Source organism: Diprion similis, chromosome 2 (assembly GCF_021155765.1).
Source record: "Diprion similis isolate iyDipSimi1 chromosome 2, iyDipSimi1.1, whole genome shotgun sequence".
Lineage (NCBI taxonomy): Eukaryota > Metazoa > Arthropoda > Insecta > Hymenoptera > Diprionidae > Diprion > Diprion similis.
In genome coordinates, this window is record NC_060106.1 from 13,944,591 (window position 1) to 13,960,832 (window position 16,242).

At 39.2% G+C, this 16,242-nt stretch overlaps 3 protein-coding genes across 3 annotated transcripts; 2 read left to right on the forward strand and 1 right to left on the reverse strand.

The window, feature by feature from the left end:
- Positions 1-8,767: 8,767 nt before the first annotated feature.
- LOC124416164 (tyrosine--tRNA ligase, cytoplasmic) lies at positions 8,768-11,876 on the forward strand. The gene is made up of 8 exons (XM_046897091.1): positions 8,768-8,812; positions 9,563-9,964; positions 10,175-10,437; positions 10,523-10,738; positions 10,844-11,038; positions 11,129-11,393; positions 11,480-11,621; positions 11,700-11,876. Exons 2-8 carry the CDS (start codon positions 9,588-9,590, stop codon positions 11,811-11,813), a joined length of 1,572 nt encoding a protein of 523 aa, XP_046753047.1. The 5' UTR covers positions 8,768-8,812; positions 9,563-9,587; the 3' UTR covers positions 11,814-11,876.
- A 317-nt stretch (positions 11,877-12,193) lies between these two features.
- Positions 12,194-13,128, reverse strand: LOC124416166 (DNA-directed RNA polymerases I, II, and III subunit RPABC2). The gene is made up of 3 exons (XM_046897093.1): positions 12,986-13,128; positions 12,596-12,748; positions 12,194-12,502 (listed from the first exon to the last, which is right to left on the reverse strand). Exons 1-3 carry the CDS (start codon positions 13,012-13,014, stop codon positions 12,292-12,294), a joined length of 393 nt encoding a protein of 130 aa, XP_046753049.1. The 5' UTR covers positions 13,015-13,128; the 3' UTR covers positions 12,194-12,291.
- A 14-nt stretch (positions 13,129-13,142) lies between these two features.
- LOC124416165 (tax1-binding protein 3 homolog) lies at positions 13,143-15,740 on the forward strand. The gene is made up of 3 exons (XM_046897092.1): positions 13,143-13,415; positions 13,974-14,102; positions 14,419-15,740. Exons 1-3 carry the CDS (start codon positions 13,143-13,145, stop codon positions 14,605-14,607), a joined length of 591 nt encoding a protein of 196 aa, XP_046753048.1. The 3' UTR covers positions 14,608-15,740.
- The last annotated feature ends 502 nt before the right edge of the window (positions 15,741-16,242 follow it).

The following is a 16,242-nucleotide window of genomic DNA, read 5'->3' on the forward strand; positions in this document are numbered from 1 at the left end:
GTTGACACCTCGGGTGTTTTTCTGACCGCACTTCCCGACTTGGAGCGCGTCCTTTGTCTTAGGTCGACAATATCTCGTCCGCATTGGCAAATAAAGAAACATCGCGCGTCCCTTATCTCGCTTCTAAATCCCGCGCCCGTTAGAGGGGGTAAATTTGCATACCGGTATCTCGGACGTGGTGGAGATATGTTGACTCGCGCGCAAATAACCGCCACGCAACCACCCGAAATCCGTTGCAGCCGCGCAGCAGCTCGGTCAACCGGGTTTCGCCTTCACCTTTGGGGAGAAAATAATTGCAGGCACGAAACTGGCCGGCTTCTATCTCCCCGGCAGGTACTGTTTCAGCCTCCGTAAAACCGAGGATCTGGGCTCTAGGCCGAGCTTTGGGTACCCGCGTCCCTGCAGGCTTCTTCTAGACATTTTTCACTCTCTCTCTCTCTCTCTTTCTCTCTCTCTACGGAGTCTCTGGACCGCGTTGCAGCGTCACTTAACGGATTCGCAGCCAACCTGCAGCCGGGGCGCGACGCGACGCTTCCCATTCATACAGCCGACTACTTTTAACCTCCATTCAAAATTTGCTCGGCTGTCTAATTCCGGCCATTGAACACTGCGCGCCGCGAGGAGGGCTTTGGTCCGTGTTTCAGCTCGCGAAGTTATACAAATTGATTTTCCTCGCTCGGTCGGACGCCCCCAAAAACTTGGACTTTACGAGACGGAGAGTCTATGGCAGCCTTCTCTTCTTTTCCTAAATTGCCCATTTAACCTTACACAAAGCCTCATTCACTATATCCGTATAACGAACGCTCAAATTTTCATCATTTCTTTCAGTCCAAACATATAACAGACTTGCGGGAGACTCGGGAAAAGCGGCTTACAGGTACTGACTCAGGGTGCAGCCTTACTCGGCTTACAATTGTAACGGAAAATACGAATCAACCAAAAAATGTAATCCACTTAGGGATTTGATCAAGTGTATAATCTGCGATGAAATTCAGCGCAAAAATTTTCATTTCATTTATACCTAATACCTGTTCATATACCTCCGCGTCTTAGATATTATTACGGACAAGAAAAGAAAAAAAAACTTTTACGAAATATAAACTAACATTTCCGAGTATCGATCTAAAGGTAGGCTGTATAAGTTACGGTAAACTTTACTACTGCCTCATTCATCCTCGATTTTTTTCTCAGTCAAGACTCAGCTGATTCGGCGGTGAAATGAAAAACTACATTCAAAAAAACGTACATTCACACCGCGATATAGATCCACATACACGTCTCGTTTCAACGATAACATGGAATGAAACATCGACACAAGTGTCTCACTGGGAGAGAGTGAAATTTCCATTTCCATTTCCATTTCCTACATCTTCAGCCAAATGTAACGCATCGCGAGTCGCAGTTAGAGACCAAGAGGGTAGAAATAAGGTTGTAGTTATTTCGTCGTTTCAAGTCAAGTTCGAGGAGCAGGTGTACCCACTCACCATATTCCTAGTATTTACATTCAACCTGTCTCTTCGCGCAATGGAAAGAGGAAGGACGCGTACGCGCGGTGCGACCGCGGCAATAAAGAGGCGTTAAAGCTGTTAAGTTATTAGTTTGTAGGTACCGCGAGACGCTGGAGCGTAGCTGCGATATGAAAGACACAAGACACAAGACACAAGACACAAGACACGATGCATAAAGCCGAGGTAAAGACAGGTGTACCACGTCGTCTAGGCACCTTCGGTTCGGCGAATAGGTAAGCGAAGTACAAGGGGTAAGGGGTAAGGGGTAAGAAAACGAGGAACGTGTCACGCGGCTGGAACGCGCCCATGTTTGACTTGGCGTTCGAGTTGCTTCGAATTCTTTTTTCGACGATGCCGACGAGCCAGCTCTCCCAGAGCTCCGCGGTTATCGCCGCGGCGGCCGACGCTGCGCGCAACGCATCGCGTGTCATCCGTCCGACGGAGGAGGAGAGGAATAAGAAGCCACAGAGACCAACCGCCTCGGAACTTGGGATGTGTTTGACGATTTTCACTCACTATTACCTTAAAGGAGCAATAAAAACCGCCTAGCTGGCGCAGCTTATATTTGCGGAACCGCGGTGTGTAACGTCCGCTTGTAAAACCCGAGGCCGACGTTAACGTCGACTAGGTATGTTATTCGCCGTACGTACTGAACGACTAATCCCCGATACCATTTTAATTTCGACGTGCCACGATTATTATACACGCCCTAAGTCGTTCGGCTTACGTTACACCGTGTAACACGGTGTCTCACATCGTTACCCATGTATTATACAGGTAATATATTATATACCTTAGTGTCTGTAAAATTATACCTTATAGGCAGTTCGTGCAGTAGTGGCAAAAGGATTTTTTTACTTCTAAGATCTTGACGGTAAATACTTCGCGCTGACAGAGTTTTGTGTAAATATTATATGGCGGCGTTAACGAAAGGCCTAGATATGGATTATGCGATATTCTGCGTCTTGTGGGAACGTCGGTAAAAGCTGAATAATGATCTTTGGTTGGAAATTGGAATTCGTCAAATTCGTGATGGCGGAGAGGAAATTAGTCGATCGATTGCTTGATCATAGTCGGAAAGTAAGCCTTAATTTAATCAATATGAATACAAATATGAATCACGGTGAAATACGTTACTGCACGGTAAGAATATAGCGTCTTGTGCATATACATATGCTGAATTTAAAAACTATAATCCTGACGTTCAGTGCCATTTACTTTTGAAATATGTGTCACTACGGAACACGCGGATAGTAAAATAACAGTCACGTATTTCATATGCCGCGTACGTTTCAGAGTCGAAAAGGTGAAGCAGGTACCGTCAACCCACTTTCTTATATCCTTGCAGAGCATACTTCAAACAATTATGTGTATTGTACACGGACCTTACTTTCAATTGTACCTACATGGTAACAATGCTAAACTTGCACCAAAAAACGGAATCTTGATCAATTTTTTGCCTCACTCTCTTGAGTGTTCTAACTACACAGATCGGTTTCAGCATGAACTAACGCAAATAAAAACAAGCAATTAAGTTGAGATGACAAATTAGGAGGATCAGAATTAGATGAATGACGGTAGAGAAAAATCCTCTCTGCAAGATTCTCATCAAGTTCTCATTATATATTCTACAAACAATACTTTCTTACGAATATTTAAACCGAGGAATTCGTTCCAGTTAATCGCATCGATGGTATGTGAAAAATATTTGGTCTCGAAATTTCTATGCGCCAAATTTTTCGTATTATATAGGTTTAAATATATTTCCATTTAAAATTGGCGTCGCAAGACAGAGACAGCGAATCTGCTGACCTGTATAACGCGTTGATTGAATCTGTTAAAACAGTATAACGTTAGAGGTATACTACAGCTTGAGGAGAATTTATCATTCAGTAAATAAAAATTTTTCCTCGATTAAATAGCCTCGCCTCCGCCGTCGTAAAACTTGTCTAGTTATAAGAGTTTGATTGGTGATGAAGCGAAACGAAGAACTCTTGTAATTTGATTGTAATTAGCGGCGCGTCGCGCGTGTTCGTGTTTCCTTTTTCGCGCTGAACCACGTGTCAATGGTTTTTATATTTATTCATTGATATATTGATCGCTCGTCAATGAAGGAAATATAAGCAGAGGTGGTGATCACGCGGCGTGCACTACGTCAGATAAATCTCGCTGGTATACATATATATATATATACGTTATAGTACATCAAACCACCTGCACGAGAATGATAGATGAGGCGGATGAAATCGAGTCAGTCCTATCATTTAGTGCCTACGATTCGTCAGCATCTCGCTGTCGTGATCGGCGTTTTTCCTGCAGGTACATCATTTCCTCGGACATATCTTGTCGTACGCGTTACTATGTTTACAAGATTAGTTTGCGTAATATGTGTAACAGAAAAGTAGAGACTGGTCGTTTCACACATTTGCATGATTAAAGTCAAAGGCAATGCGAGCTGCTTCCTTCAGATACAAGTCGACGTCCCGTAAGTAAAACACGTGTATGGGAGCCGATAAAAAAAGGCTAACCACGCAGCCGCAAGTCGGTTATACTAATCGTTTGTAATAGAATTTTGACAATCTCAGAGGAACGTCGAGTGATGGCTTATAAGCTACGCTACAGGTTGTACGTATGGACGTTGATCGTATGCAAAGTGAGAGATAAATTCCTGTCGCCTACATGTGTTAATGTTTATTGATAAATTCTCTTTGCTCATTGGACGAGTATAGGTCATACGTGTATATATATATATATATGGTACAAGTATTGTATGGGAGAGACGGGCTTACCTATTAAATAGGAAAAACAAAATGTCTCAATAAAATGTTTGGTTTTTGGAAAACGGGGCTTGTACCTCCGGCGCGACGGTTGCGGCCAAGTTGTACGGATATCGGGCGGCTAAATAACGACTCGAGACTCGATCGGACATCGCGCGAGGGCAGCGTGAGGAGATGTTGGAGCCGTGGAAGAGGACCTCCGGGGACGAGCTACGCGGAGGATTAGCATACGAACACCGTCTTCGAGGAGGTGGTGCACTCGGCGTGAGTGATCGCCCACGCACCAAGGGAGATACCCGCGTTTATGCGTAAATCGAAGGGACGTCGTCGTGTCTATAAACTGCATACGTGCCTCGCGGTTAACCCTGGCGCAGCGCACATATAAGTGTATTATACCTGTACGAACACGCGGCGATACACGCGTTTCGGGCAGACCTCCGCGCGCGATAATATTCTACAATCTGCGGTACAGAACACGCATGTAGACCATGCACATCGCACCAATCACTGCTGATCCGGCATCCTTAGGTACTCTACGGGCGTTCGGATGGGTGCATGCAAAACGTTGGGCAACGTCTGTGCCTGCGGAGCTACAGGCATGCTGGTTTTCTCACTCTAGGTAGGTGGAGGTATCTTATACGAGGTGTTCGCTCGGTGTGAATAAATTGTACGAAGTGCCTGAACGCCGGTCAATCTAAGAATATCGCAAAATCTGATCGTCTGGGAAAAGTCGGACGATTTCGTTCGAAGCTTCAATTTCAATGTTGCAGTCCTGATCAGAGAGGTGATCGGAAACTCTTCTTCCTCATTCACGTGAGAACACAATACGAATAGAATTATCTTCTCATTTTTCCACTTCATTGTTGTATCGACAAATTTAACGAGTATGTTCAACAGCCCAAAAGATGTATAACTTAAAATTTAAACGGATTATAAGCTATCACTTAACGACGAAGCGGGGAACGCAATGAAATAATGAACAGGTTTCTACGTGTTAACTGTATGAAACGCGTGTAATATTATTGCACAAATATTTACCTTAAGCAGTGGTCACCCAGTATTTGGAGTAAGAAAAACGGTGTGACTTTAAAGCATAATACCACCGCCGCAGCGGTTGGACTTCGATAAAACCTTTATGTCTTTGCTTGGCTCGTAAAAATCTCTTTACCGCACGGGTGTAAAACTCGGTATAGGCAGCGTCGAGAACATCTTGACTCAAAAGCTAGTATTTAAGTATCAGAGTTGTAAAGTTTCACCTATATTGTTCATGCATTGCGTGATAATCCCTAATCTTTAGTGCCGATGATCTACCTTTGCAGTGTTTTCAGCGCAGCGCTGGTATTCTGTTAAGGAAAGTGATCGAAGTTTGATTCTCAATTTGTATAACAAAAATTAAACTCTTCGAAAAATAATTTGTGACGTTGTATAGAGAGCCCAGTGCAGCTGTATCTTTGCTTAGATAGAAGTTTATAGAGAAAATTGTATACATTTGTGCCTCATTTCGTGATGCTTCAAGGCGATCGCGTTATATAACTGGCAAAAAAAACTCAAACAGAAATCTTCTGTACTGTGAACCTTCGCTACGAATTAAAATTTATTGAATACAAAACCTCCGGTTATGAAAATTTCATTTCAAAAACCGATTCACACATTGTAATCTCGTTCGTACTCCATAAACCTAGTTCAAACAAATCATCCTACCTATAAATTCTAGATATTTTGTGAAAGGTATTACTTCACAAATAACACAGGTCATGGTCAGATGGTAATCGAGTTACAGGTTACGCGCAAAGCGCAAATACCTCTATTATCGACAGCGGTCGGTAAGATCATTTTCGCTATGACCGAATCACCACAACTGGTATTCGTATGTTTAAAAAACAGATGATTACCCGGTGAATAAATACTGTGATACGGAAATTACTTTGTTTTCTATCGATAAAACACAACGTGGTTCTTACGTGAGCAAGAATATAGAACTAATAACCAGACCCTCTCGCCTAATCGCACAAATAATTAGAGTCATAGAAAGAGCCCACACTCCCATTTTATTATTGAAATAGATATTCAAAACTAATTTTCAAGGTATCTAGGACGGTAAGTGCAGGTCTGTTACCAACCCGTATACTCCACCGAGCTGAGCATCACAAGAGCAGTAGATAATACAGAGCATATTTGCCACAACAAAGTGATATTGTAATGATCGAAATTGGAAAAATCGCAGAGAATAACAAATGATCATATTGCAACACGAATAAATAATTGGCAAATTATACATGCTTCAAATTCCCAGTACCAGGGAAATACCCGTAACCCAACACATGCAAACTCACCAACGCTGCTGAGCAATGAAGAAATTACTTGGATGACTCTGGTTAATTCTGAGAAAAAAAAGAAAATCAAATTAATTTACCGAAGACTAAAGATTTTCACTCGACAAATGAATTAATTATTACTATTGTCTACTTCCATGCTTACTCACCGCATGGTACACAATTACAAAAATTAGGTTTCTAATGTATTATCTTAAATTGTGAAACAGTTATTAAAATGTGTATTCTTACCTCCTCCAGAATGTTCCATACTTGTAGTGCGGCAGCCCCCGTTGTCCAGATTTTTCCAGGTTGATCGAAATGACGCAGTTCCAAACTATAATAAGAAAATAACATCATATTACTCAAGCTGTATGCACGGGTTGGATTTCACATTACTAAAGACTGGTGGTAATGCACTGATCGAATTATGTGAATCGAATTATGTATTACTATGTGAATCATCTAAATTCCAGACCATCGGCGAACGTGGTTTCGCCTCACGTTTCGCTCTTGTTACTAGAAGCAAATGACGCAAATGATTAGTCGGAAGAGCCACGAGAGCGGCGCGCAACGTAGTCGAATGTTCTTTAAATTGCAGCGTCAAGTGTAAATTTTAATTCTCTGACGATTTTCAACTGAATATAATATGCGAAATACGCAAAATAAAAATCTCGTATTAATTTACGTTTGAATCGGAAAATATGTCTATAATATACAAGAACTTATCGCAACCAAATTTGTAGAGAATCAAATTTCCTGCAAGTTTGGTTATTACTATTTGTAGTCAAAAGTTGAATATAAGCCAGTCAATTGACAAGAACAAATTCCACCTCACATACAAAATGGCGGCCGAAGCGCCTGTGAAATCTGATTCAAACTCTGGAATTAGACTATCAATATCCCCGCCACCAACGATTAGAAAAATAAAATTGGCTGTTTAATCAACGCAATTTCAATATTCCGGCCGGGCTAACGCGAAATCAAGGCGCACACAAGGGATGTTATTGACTGTCGGACAAACAACACAAAAAGTTGCGGCCTTGAAGAGATAATAATTGTGTTCACTAGTATTTTGCAAATTCAGGATGATCGGCATCTCTTCCATACCACTATCAGGGATAAACCTTATTGATGACACTTACAGATGCCTCCTTTAACATTCTCATAAAAAGTAGGCCTCGAAAAAAATAATCATTGAAAAATGTCACCAGCTCTATGGCTACATGAAAACATAATCGAACATTGAGTGGGGTAATCGTTGGATTATACCTGCGTAGTTCATTGTCACGTTCGAATAGTCACTTCTCATTTCCGAAACAATCACGACAAAATAAAAATGGAACATTCTAAAGCGAATAGCGTACTCAATACATGATTTTTTTACGAATATACAGAAAATATTTACGAATTTAGTTTCTCGTGTAAGTACGAAAAGGCCAAATCGCGATCGTCTTTTGTTGTGCGTTGAAAAAAGTTATTCGTGAGCATACCGCGTAAAAACGAAGCCCCAGGGTAGCTTTAGATGTTTATTTGACGACTACTTACCAAGGTCAGCTCCCACAGACCGGGTTAGCAACAAAACACCGTTAAACTAAACACAAATTCGTGCAAATTCGGGACGCAGCCGCGAGCCAAGTTCATACTGTCGACATCCCAGAATTCCGTGTGTGACCTGAAGTTGGCGCAGCAGCAGCAACGCTTGCGCGGCAATACGATACGATTTGAAAATATAATGACTTGCACACAGGCGTTGATTGAAGATATATTCTTCAGGCAACGATACAGGCAAAGCGATGACATTGAACAACTATATCCTACCACTCATAATTTTCAAGTCAATTATAACACTCTCCACGATTGACTTATTCTTTTAATTATGCTTGCCCGGCTTAGAAGAAAACACGATGCCAATTTTGCGTAAACCCCTTTACCACATTCAGCCGTCGATGAAGACCTGCTAGTACACGATATATAATTTTTTCTCAGATGGTTTCCGGTAAATTGTCAGCTTACAAACTTTGTCCACAACGTAATTTCTACTTGGACGTTTATATGACTTTTTCATTTTAAATCGACCATTTTGCACACTGAACATTCTCGTAGGTACGGTTCGCGCCCGGCAGGGCGGCGCAACGGTCACCTTACGTGACTAATACCGGTTTGAAGTTTCTGCTAATTGCACGTGTGGATACCGTGAATACCGTGGAAAGAGGTTAGTTGAAGTTGGTTTCCTTATTCCACATTAAAAAAATATCCCACCGGTATTTCATTAGAAAATTATTTAAATCCCACTTAGATACGTTTGTTCATCATAACCGTAAGCATAATATGACATTCGTGCAGTTGTAACTGTAATATAATATGGTTAATGTTTCACATATTGTACGGTAGATTATACAGCTTATTACGGTTTTATAGTTCAGGTGAGTAACACACACACCTTTATTATACCACTCATATTTGAAAATTCTCTCAGTTGCTGAAACATGTATATTGCATCAGATCCGCAGTATTTGACAGCTGTGCACGTGCAGTTCGCGCACGCGCGAATAATTGATGAGTTTCTAGGAAGACGTGATGAATTTGGATTTTCCCATAGGATTCCCCCTCGTTAAGCCTAAATCATTATATTAATCATTGCACGACAGTAGTCAGTAGGTATCTAACCCTGATACAGAGTCCATATAGATTTTAGAGGCTGGCTATTTTATTCTACTGTAAAGAAAAACGAAGTCGCATAATTGGTGTTTCTGCCTTACCTGAAGAATAAACTTATAAAATATTATTGTAATCATTAATTTCATATTCAATAATAGCCACGATACTTTATCCTTGCATTTCTCATTTGGAAATATTTGTAAATAATTAAGATATAAGTGTATCCTACCAGGCATTCATTGTCCTGGAAATAATCCACATGCTCTTTTTTCTGGCTAACCAGTAACAAACATTTTTGTTTCAGAACTGGTGATTATCACTTCTTGAAGATGAGCGAATTGACATGGGAAGAAAAGCATCACCTGATCACCAGGAATTTATCCGAATGGTTGGGTGATGAGAAGCTAAAAACAATATTGAAGCAAAGAGACCTCAAGGTATACTGGGGCACTGCGACTACTGGCAGACCACATGTTGGATATTTTACACCCATGTCAAAGATTGCTGACTTTCTACGTGCTGGAGTTGAAGTTACAATATTATTTGCCGATCTACATGCTTATCTAGATAACATGAAAGCTCCTTGGGATCTTCTAGCTTTGAGAGTTCAGTATTACGAAGCTGTGATCAAAGCTATGCTGAAATCCATTGGGGTCCCACTCGACAAGCTGAAGTTTGTCAAGGGATCTGATTATCAATTATCCAAGTAAGACATTTTTTATTTTATGAAATGGACATGACACTTAAAGTAGAAATTGGCGTTTATTCTTATTTTTGAAAGTCAGTTCCTATGCAATTCTTTTCAACTGATGATCTGTTTCTCTCAATTTTTTTTTCATTATCAGTCAAATACTCCAGTATTGGATAAATGGGCGTACAACATGATAATAAAATATTCATGCATACATATTTGCAGAGAGTACACCTTGGATGTATATCGATTAAGCTCTCTGGTAACTGAGCATGATGCAAAGAAAGCTGGAGCTGAAGTTGTAAAGCAAGTTGCAAATGCATTACTTTCTGGTTTGCTCTATCCTGGTTTGCAGGCGTTAGATGAGGAGTACCTCAAGGTTGATGCACAATTTGGAGGAGTAGATCAACGCAAGATTTTTACTTTCTCTGAAAAATATCTACCCGTGCTCGGCTACGAAAAGCGTGTACATCTAATGAATCCTATGAGTAAGTGCCCGTGTAGTGTTTGTATTTCCGAACTTCCTTTATTTGGTAATTGAATATCCATGTAGTTCGGATTCTGTGTTCGCAGTTCCAGGATTAACTGGAGCTAAAATGTCATCATCCGAAGAAGATACAAAGATTGATCTCTTAGATAGCGCTGCAGCTGTAAAAAAGAAGCTCAAGAAAGCATTTTGTGAACCTGGTAATATTACTGAGAATGGAATACTAGCATTTTCGAAACATGTTATCTTTCCACTGATGCAAGGTGGTGAAAAATATGTTGTTAAACGGAGCGAAGAATTTGGTAAGTAATTATTAGCATCAAATTTGTACTCTTGAGTTCCAGTTGCATTTCTGTAGAACATCTTGTTCTTACTAAGCATTAATCAAATGATGGTCAATTTTCCAGGGGGTGACATCGAATTTGACAAATATGAAGACCTCGAAGCAGCATTTGCTGAACAAGTGATTCATCCTGGTGATTTGAAGGGCGCAGTTGAAATTTATGTCAATAGGCTCTTGGATCCAATTCGTAAAGAATTTGAGGAAGACCCTAAACTAAAAGGGCTCAACAGTAAAGCATACCCTCCCCCACAGAAAGAAAGTAAGTAATTTGTGCTCGGTTATTTTACCAATCGTTTAGTGTTAAGGTATTGTTTTTCACAGCTATAAAGAATAAAGAATTATTTTCCAGAACAAATCGAAGAAATAGTACCATCTCGGCTTGATATCCGAGTGGGCAAGGTTGTTGAAGTGCAAAAGCACCCTGATGCTGATGCTCTGTATGTTGAGAAAATTGATTTGGGAGATTCGAGTGGTCCTCGTACCATTGTAAGCGGATTGGCAAATTATGTGCCCCTAGAAGAAATGCAAGACAGATTGGTCGTAGTCTTGGCTAATCTGAAGCCTGCAAATCTTAGAGGAATTCAGTCTCATGGAATGGTCTTATGCGCGTCGGTGTAAGTATTGAAAATTCGCATTTATATAAGTAATTGTGATCAATGACTTGTACAAAATGCATTCCTTATCACGTCATTAAAAATAGGGAGGAGCCTACGAAAAAAGTAGAACCCCTTCAACCACCATCTGACAGTGCAGCTGGAGATAAAGTTGTGGTGGAGGGTTATGAAAATGGGACACCTGACGAAGTTCTAAACCCAAAGAAGAAAGTGTGGGACAAACTTCAGGTAATTATTTCTGTAGTTTTCATTTTACTGCACATCGAAGTTTCGTACGACCTTTGTAATAATTGAATTATCTTTCAGGCTGATCTAGCTGTAAACGGTAGTGGCGAAGCTGCATGGAGTGGCAATCTACTGCTGACAAAGAACGCTGGCAAGATCACTTCTAGTACCTTGAAAAATGTCCCCATCAAATAACGTATTCAGAAGTGGTTTAGAATTTATTACCAGCATTTAGCAATGAATTGCCTCGTACGATAATCGTGCTTTTTATTTTATACTTAAACTGCAAATGAGCTCCGTGGATTTTAATATTGCTCCATTTTGGCTGTATACTGTTCTGAAGTGTAGATTTTTGTCTTGAGTTGTTTCGTCAACAGTCGTGCTTTGGTGTAAACAACTGTTTTTATATAGATCCATGTACATTTTAAAGCAATATATTTTTTTCAAAATACAGTTACTGAAACGCTATAACGACAGTCACCAATTATTAATGTGTGTTGTGAATACTTTCAATTGTAGACTTTTAAGCAGGGATGATAGCATAACTGGAGCGGTTATAAATGAATTATTACGTAATTTTTCAACATTTTTATAAGTAAAGCGGTATAATATAAATGATTAACTTAAGAAATATGAATTTTACCTGGAGTTGACAGAAATTAAAAAATCTGATCTAGTGGTCTATTATAATAAGTTCATCGATGCCCCAGTCTTCATAACTGTTGTCAGGTAAGTAGCGGCGGATAACTATTGGAATTTTTCGCTGTTTCAGTTCTTTCATGGCTATTTGCAGTGGGTCAGTTTCTCCCTCAAGTTCGACCATTACAGGGGCGCACATTGCTATTTGTAACGCTCGTGTTCCTAATACTCTTGCTCTTTCATACCTGTTGAAATAAAGATCAGTTTTCGAATTAGACTTCCACCAAAGTTCGAAACAGTAATGAATATTTAAAATCTGAAACTAATATATTAACTACTTTGTCATATATCTGGTTGTGATTCTTTTTGATTTTTGAACGCTGCCTTGAGTATCGCCTGCTGCTAAAAGTTCTATATTTTCACCATCTTCTTCTTGCTGCTCCAATTCGATGTTGTCATCGTCGTCTACATCGTCAAAGTCGTCTACCACTCTGCAACAAGTCGGTACATTGAGAAATGAGTATAGAAAATTTTAACAATCAAAGGGCTCTCGAATTCCAAATAACTCTGAGCAATTATCTTCTTAAAGAGTAAACGGCGGGCATGATGTATGCTGTACACGTGAGAAATATCTTTCGGTCGCGAACATAACCTTTTGACATGTGCTTATTGATATCGGGGAAAGTGCATAAACACAAAGAGAAATAGTGATTCAAAATGCATATTACTCGTCTCCGTCGAACTCGTCATCGGCCATCCTGTCTACGGAAAATAGAATACGACGTGAGACTGTATAACAGAGAAACAAACGACACTCGATATTTATTTCCAAGCACGCACGACAGCGGATGTGTTGGGTTGGGATATTGGGGGCGTGACGTTTGGATGTTGGTAGCAATCAAAGGCGACACCACACGACCAAATTGGTTGGTATATCTGATTTCAGCGTTCGCGTCACTAGTTTGTACTTGGTTTGTACTGTTGTCAGCAGACAGATCGAGAAGTAGACGGACTTGCGAACGCGCTTCTACGCAATTTACGAACGTATTCGCTTTGTTTATAATATTTTACGTGACCGGTAAAATAAGAAAACCGCTCAAAATGTGTGCGAAAATGGCTTTTCAACACCAGGCGGGGACGGCGATGGAGTGCCTGAGCGTGAGTATCAATCAAGTCTTTCAACTTGCCTGTCGTATAATCCAGACGTTTTTGCACATTCAAAACACTTCCTGTTTCAAAAAATATTCATATGTACCATCGCGAGCCCGTCTTGCGTATCCTGCTAAAATTCGTACCCGCTCAATGCTCTGTTTATTTGGATTAATCGGACTTTCCGCATTGAACTTATACAGATTTCATTTGTAAATATCGGTTTGTTCGTGATTTCCGGCTCTGAGGCACTTTGAGGTGTGTCTAGTACTGACCGGTCGAGTTCTGTTGACAGCTCATCGCCCACGGTTGATTGCTTCTAAAGACATGCATGCAGCTTATCCGTTATCACCTAATGGAATTTATCTTATGCTATGCACTTAGCTTCTCAGTACTTGAAGCTGGTGATATCAGTAGCTGAACTTATCGGCATTATGAACACTTTTACATTTTTGGTGTTTCTTTTACACCAGAGAATCACATTCCATACCTTTTTTTTTTGCAACAAGAATACAATTTTTAAGACAACTTTTACATGTACAATAAATATTCCATTCTCCATTCTAGATCCCTATCACTCTTCACAAAGAAGCAGAAATTGATGCCAATGGAGAAGAGGTGATGAAATGTGGATTGAAAATAGGTGGAGGTATCGATCAAGACTTTAGAAAAAGTCCGCAAGGCTACACGGACAATGTACGATAATTTACACTTTATCTACCTTAGTCTATCATCTTATAAATTAAAAATCGGCATATTTTAAACATGATAATCTTTTATCATGATATACATACAGTCATCAATTGAATTTTAATCTCTTGACGTCAGAACAAAATGCAAATGCAGTTCATTGTTATCTTTCAGCTGATTATCAGTCCAACTACTTGGAACTGAATATCTGAGTCTTCGTACGTCTTTAGTCTTCTTAGTTTCTGGATTATTCAGAGGTGGAATGTACATGTTCTACTTATTCTTTATTCATTTATTTCACTATAGAATGAATTTTTACCAGGGGATCTATGTAACGGAAGTCCACGAAGGTTCGCCAGCAGCAAAATCAGGATTGAGAATGCATGACAAAATCCTCCAGTGTAACGGTTACGATTTTACTATGGTAACCCATAAAAAGGCTGTTGGATACATTAGAAAGCATCCTGTACTAAATTTACTTGTGGCACGAAAAGGGGTCACCAGCACCTAAAGCGTGCTAGCGTAATGATTATTGATTAAAATTAACCACCTGTTCATGAGATTGATATTTTATTTGGTTCATTAAGGTGTTAGCAATGCCAATTTGCATTGAAGATGTAGTGCTGAGAGGAAGAATTATCTCGAACAGAATTGGGGACTTTACAGCTCAGTATTCACACTCTGTAGACAATCTAAACATTCGGCAATCAAATATCCTAATCTGAGTAGCTATTAGATTTTAAACGTGGTTGTAATGGTTTATTATTTCTACTAAGCGATTGGACTCAAGTGCGCAAGATGACTCGTTCAGGGCAAAGTATTATCCAGAGTCTTTTTATTCAAAGTAAATTTTAAAAAATTCATAGAAAAATGCGTGTCAAAATGATGAGAAAACTATGCTTGTCTATTAAATCGCGGTTGATACAAAGCTGTACCTGCTGGCAAGGTAAATTTGAATAACTTTGTGAATTAGACGAGATTTTGTTTCTGCTTAAGTTTTAAGATTTTATCGTTAAATGAATATTTGATAGAATTAAAGCAAATACTTGGTATTGCTAACTTAAAACGTAAAGGATATAAATATACACTAATTTTGAAGCAGGTGGCAAATGATACATAAACATCCTACCTCCCTTCGTGTCATACACATAACACCCAAATAGATACTAAGTAGTATAAGCAGGTTCGACAAGGACCTTTGATTTAAATACATGTAGTTATCATACGTACCTGCTTGTAAAAATGTTAGGATATATTATATGATTACTAGATTTTCGTTATTTATTATTGACATAACGACAATGCTATTGAAGTGAAAATACAGAGACGAAATTCATTGATATTAATTGATAAAATACCATTTGAGTTGTCCTCAAAGAAAATTTGAATACATTACTAATGTAGTTGTCAGGAAAAAATTTATAACTATTATTTCGTAGTGGGATTTGCGGAAATTCCAGTTGCATGCGTTATCTTTACAACAACTTGGTTCAAAATCAATGTTACATGCTTGGTTGAAATTGGGCACATACCACATTTAAATTTGTATATTGTATAATAAGAATTATGATTCTGGTTACTCAGTTCAGATATGATGTTTGTTTTACATCATATTACCAAAGAAACTTACCTGTTATAATTTTTTTTATAAAAAAAAAAATTGTCATTCGACATCGAGTTGAAAGAAACCAAGTGTTTTGAAATAGATGTGAAGCATTGAATATTTTGTATAATAATTCCGGTGTGGTACTCCAAATGAAGTTTTATGATTTTAACAGAACATTATTTACAACTTTTCTTATATTTGATTTTTGTAATTATAATTTTTAAACACTGGTTGGAAGAGATACGAATTCCTAGTTTGACTTGATCCTAAGAATTAAGTTTTGTATAAAGTTTCACTAAACAGCTCATATCGAGAGTGGACGGTGTGAAATTTAATTTTTCTAAGGTTCCAAGAAACTCATCTATTTTCAGATTCAATCGAAGAAAACATCTCAATATTACATATAAATAGGGGCATTGCCGTTTGAAAAGGTCCAATAAAATTCCAACTACAGATCGTTTTTCGATGATTTTTGTACCGATAATATTGTCAGCAATTATTTAACAAGCGCTATAATTGAAAATATATTTGCAAACATTA